At 39.0% G+C, this 4,963-nt stretch overlaps 1 protein-coding gene across 1 annotated transcript; it reads left to right on the top strand.

Annotated features, from left to right (window-relative positions):
* The first annotated feature begins 587 nt into the window (after window positions 1–587).
* On the top strand, window positions 588–4,421 carry cldn1 (claudin 1). The gene is made up of 4 exons (XM_020586739.1): window positions 588–810; window positions 1,494–1,658; window positions 1,913–1,997; window positions 4,265–4,421. The coding sequence occupies exons 1-4, from the start codon at window positions 588–590 to the stop codon at window positions 4,419–4,421; spliced, it is 630 nt and encodes a 209-aa protein (XP_020442395.1).
* The last annotated feature ends 542 nt before the right edge of the window (window positions 4,422–4,963 follow it).

Below are 4,963 nucleotides of genomic sequence, written 5' to 3' on the forward strand. Positions count from 1 at the left end.
TTATTTGCTACTGCCACAGACAACATGTGGAAAAAAGCTGATAACCTTTGTCTTTTCATGTTGGTATCAGTAAATGTCTGTTAGGGTTGAGTCACTGTTTACCAAAACGAGACCATTTTTATTGTGTCTCTGTCAGGATAGGACAAACACAAGTATTACTAAAACAACAACAGCTACTACTAAAAATAGACAATAAAATGAACAATTTTTCTCTTAAATGTACTTCAAGTGTACAGAACTTTGTGTTGAGATAGAGTTATTGAATCGTGCTCTCTGTGTTCTGTATTTTCCATGGAGGTTGAGGCTTGGGAGAACTGTGCAGAAGACCGTTACAGCCACTAGGTGGCATCCTGCTCTTCCTAACCTCAGTCAGAGGGGATGGCATTCCCGGATCCTCCTCCTCCTCCAGGTTAGTCCCTGAGGATGCACAGGTAGATGCTGCTGTTTTGGAGCAAATGCACCACCCAAAGCCACCAGGAACTCAAGGAAGTTTTGTCATTTTTCAGTCTCTGTATAACTTGAAGAATTTTTACATCTTTCTTTTTTCCCCACTTTTTTTTCCACGTTGAACTTTCTGGAGTTAAACAATGGCCAGTAAAGGGATTCAGCTTCTTGGCTTCACACTGGCCTTCCTGGGCTTCATTGGCTCGATAGCATCCACAGTCATGGTGGAGTGGAAAGCTTCGTCCTATGCGGGAGACAACATCATCACTGCCCAGGCGCTCTATGAAGGACTGTGGAAAACATGTGCATCACAGAGCACTGGTCAGATTCAGTGTAAAGTCTACGATTCACTTCTCCAACTACCAGGTAACATTGTTTTACATGTGTTTAAATATACCTTTGATTAGCGTCCTTTACAAATTATAATAATATTATGCCATTTTAGGTAAGGCATCAAAATCAGTGGCATCTTTACAGATATGTGGGTGTGAGAAGAAAATAGGACCATAAATATGTCTTAGTTAAACAATATAAACATTATTTTGTAATAGTCTGTTTTTGAAATGTATCTTATGAATTCATGAACTGTCTGAAGTTTAATAATTAATGTTATAAAATAGGAATGTGTAAATATCTCTGGTCATTCAAACCTTTCTAGAGGTTTGGCTTTTCCCTCCCTGTAAGACCTCATGCATGCAGAGACATGTCAGTGAAATACCAGCAGCTGCCTTGCAAAAGAAGCTGTATTTTTTTTTCAAATTCCATTCAGATGTTACAAATAGTGTTACATTTTTAAATGTAAATTTGTCTGTGTAAATTGATTTTTAACATTTTTACACATATAAACACAATACCAACGGCATCAGACCAAGATCTCCTCAAAGCAATATTTTCAATGCAGAACAGCTGGATGTGAATCATGTCGTCTGTTTCATGGTTGCTGTAAACAAGAGGAATAACACAGAGATCCAGTGTAGAGATATACAGGGACGACTTTAGAATCCATCCTGCTCAAATCAAGTGATCCTGTGCCATGTCTTTGTCTCCAGCTGTCGTGCAGGCTGCACGAGGGCTGATGTTGTCCTCCATCGTGCTGTGCTTAATTTCCGTCTTGGTGGAGATGGTGGGCATGAAGTGTACCACCTGCATGGCAGACCAACCGGAGCAGAAGGACAAAGTGGCAATGATCGGAGGGATTATCTTCATTATTGCTGGTCAGACTTCATTCATTACAGACACACATAAGCAATGGACAGGTGCTCCCTGAACATTTTCTGACTTGTAGGGACATGTTTCTGTCCTAAAGTTGATGCACTACACTCCTGTGGGTTTTGATTTGGCCACCATATTGCAACTGCATGATGTGACATGTAGTGAATATGCAGGCTTTGTCTTCATGAGGGTATAAGAAAAATGGAACCCATGTAATTCAACAATATAAAAAGCTGCTGTGCTCATGGTTTTTCAGGTCTCCTTGCTCTGGTGGCAACATCTTGGTATGGCAACAGAATAGCGCAAGACTTCTATAACCCATTCACTCCCACTAATTCAAGGTGAGCTCATCCATCTGAATTTCAGGTTAATGATTTGTTGTTCTACTACCAGCTCAAGTTTAGTTTTAGTTAAATTAGTACTCTGCACTTGAATGAATAGTTTGACATATTGGAAAACATATATTAAATATAAACCTACAACCATCTACCAGTTAGCTTAGCATAAAGACTGATAAGCAGGGGTAAGCAGTCTTATCAAGAAAAAGCCTGGTACATACTGTAGACCTGTGTAAAACCACAGTTTGTCATATTTACACTTTTGGTTTTCATTCATTTTTGGACAGAGCCACACTAGCTGTTTGCCCATGTTTCCAGTCTTTATACCATACCATACCATACCAGACACAACCCACAAGCACAAATAAGATCAACACCAAAATATAAAAACATGAATCAATAAAAATAAATAAAATCAACACCAATATAAAATATCAAAACACCAATGAGAATAAATGAGTTTTTAAAAGAGACTTAAAAACAGACAAAGAAGAAGCTTGTCTGATAGGCAGTGGGAAATCACTCCAAAGTTTTGGACCAGCGACCGTAAAGACCCGGTCGCCTCTAAGCTTACGCTTTGTTCTTGGCACACTCAAAAGAAGCTGATTGGCTGACCTCAGAGACTGTGTGGGTGTGTGCCAGTGAAGTAATTCGGATAAATAAGGTGGTGCAGAGCCATGAAGGGATTTAAAAATAAAAAGTAAAATTTTGTAATGAACCCTAAAGGTAACCAGGTAACCAGTGCAGGGAAGCTAAAACTGGAGAGATGTGCTCATATTTTCTCGTACCTGTTAACAGATGTGCTGCGGCATTTTGGACCATCTGGAGGCGAGTGATGAAAGACTCACCAATGCCCAGATACAATGTGTTGCAGTCATCCAAACGGGAAGTAATAAAAGCATGAATAAGCATCTCAAAATGCTGTTTAGAGACAAATGCTTTTACTTTAGCCAACTGTCTTAGTTGAAATAAATTAGATTTAATGACAGCTGCAATTTGGCTGTCGAATCTTAAATCGAGATCCATCTTAATACCTAAATTTAAAATATTCTTTTTATTATAATGAGCCAATGAGCCCAAGTCAACAGATGGTGAACCAACAGAATCACCAAATACTATCACCTCAGTCTTAGCCTCATTCAGCTTTAAAAAGTTAAAAGCAAGCCAAGATTTAATATCATCCAGACATTCAAGAAGTGTGCTAACGGAAGAGCTCACCTTATTAACCGGTAGGTAAAGCTGGCAATCATCCGCATAAAAATGAAAGGAAACACTGTGATTCCTGAGTATAGAACCAAGTGGAAGAAGGTAAAGGGAAAAAAGAAGGGGTCCAAGGACCGAGCCTTGTGGTACCCCATACACAAGGGGCTCAGAGGAAGATACAGCATCTCCGAGTTTCACGCAGAAGGATCTATCCTTAAGATAAGATCGAAACCATTCCAGAGCTATACCCCAGATACCCACCCAGTGCTCCAAACGAGAAATAAGGATATTGTGGTCCACTGTGTCAAAAGCAGCGGTCAAATCTAAGAGCACTAGGACCACACAATTCCCTGAGTCAGTTGCAAGAAAAATGTCATTTAAGACTTTCACCAAGGCTGACTCAGTACTATGCCGGGTTTTAAACCCTGATTGAAAAGTCTCAAGAATATTGTGCTCATCTAAGAAAGCCAGTAACTGAGCATAAACTATCTTTTCAAGGACTTTGGAGAGAAACGGCAAATTTGAGATGGGCCTAAAATTTGAGAACACTGTGGGACATGTTTAAACATCTTTGGAACCAGGCCAGAGGATAAACCGCTATTAATAATGGAGAGAACAAATGGCCCCACAACCGGAAAGATTTCCTTTAAAAAATGAGGAGGAACAGCATCATTTGGGGAACCAGAGGGATTCAGTCACCCAACAATCTCCTGACAAGTCTTTATGCTAAGCTAAGCTAACTGGCTGCTGCTGGTGGATTTATATTTAGTTTATAGGCATGTAAATGGTTAACAGTCTTCTCATCTAGATCACAAAAGCTAAATATTTCCAAAAATGTTGAACCACTTCTTTAACATTTAAGCATACTCATTTATATAGTTAACTTAATGACTTTAAAAAACTTTGTGATGTTTGAAAGTTACTGCTGTGAATCTGACTTGAGTAAACATAATATAATATAATATTCACCTGTAATACTGCTAAATTTATGTTTTTTAAAAAAAACTTTTTTTTGTCTTTTTTAAACATCCACATAAGTTTCAGAGCAATCTGTGTGTCACTCACAGGTATGAGTTTGGAAGTGCCCTGTATGTTGGATGGGGTGCTGCAGGTCTAATTATCATAGGAGGGAGCTTCCTCTGCTACCACTGCAGCAGCAAGGATTCGGGGAAAGCTCCACGCTACCCGCCCGCCCGCTCTGCAGGCCAGCCGGCCTATGTCTAGGGGCACAGTCACTGCATCCGTCCTGTTCATGGAAGAGAGCTGAGATTTCAAGGGCCATAAATGGGCAACATTCAGACTTGTTTAATGTTTTGCAGTGTGTACGGTATGTAGTATTTGGTGTATGTTCATACTTGTTGGGATATTAGTCACATTCTTTGGTTTTCCATACTTGAGTCTGCATATAGCAAAAACTCAAAGTTATTATTACTGAGATGCTTCACATTTTAACAACAAACTGTAATATTAAAGGTGACACCGAGAGTAAATTACAGACAAGTAAATGTTACCTAAAATCAAATGTTATAAATGGCATCTATTTTTATTTTTGTTACTTTGCTTTGTTTGGAATCATGGCATTATTATTTCATATCATGTAAAATAAAGTCCTTATCACTATCCTGTGATAATGTGGTTCTATGGCTGGTCGGTTGTTGTTTTTGAATTTCATTAGACAAAAATATACAGAAAGTTCATAAAAGCAGCAGTTCAGTGGTGGAGTTAAAGTAGCCACACACAGAAACATGAAAGAAGATCTGTGGTAG

The sequence above is a fragment of the Monopterus albus genome, unplaced genomic scaffold (genome assembly GCF_001952655.1).
Source record: "Monopterus albus unplaced genomic scaffold, M_albus_1.0 scaffold420.1, whole genome shotgun sequence".
Lineage (NCBI taxonomy): Eukaryota > Metazoa > Chordata > Actinopteri > Synbranchiformes > Synbranchidae > Monopterus > Monopterus albus.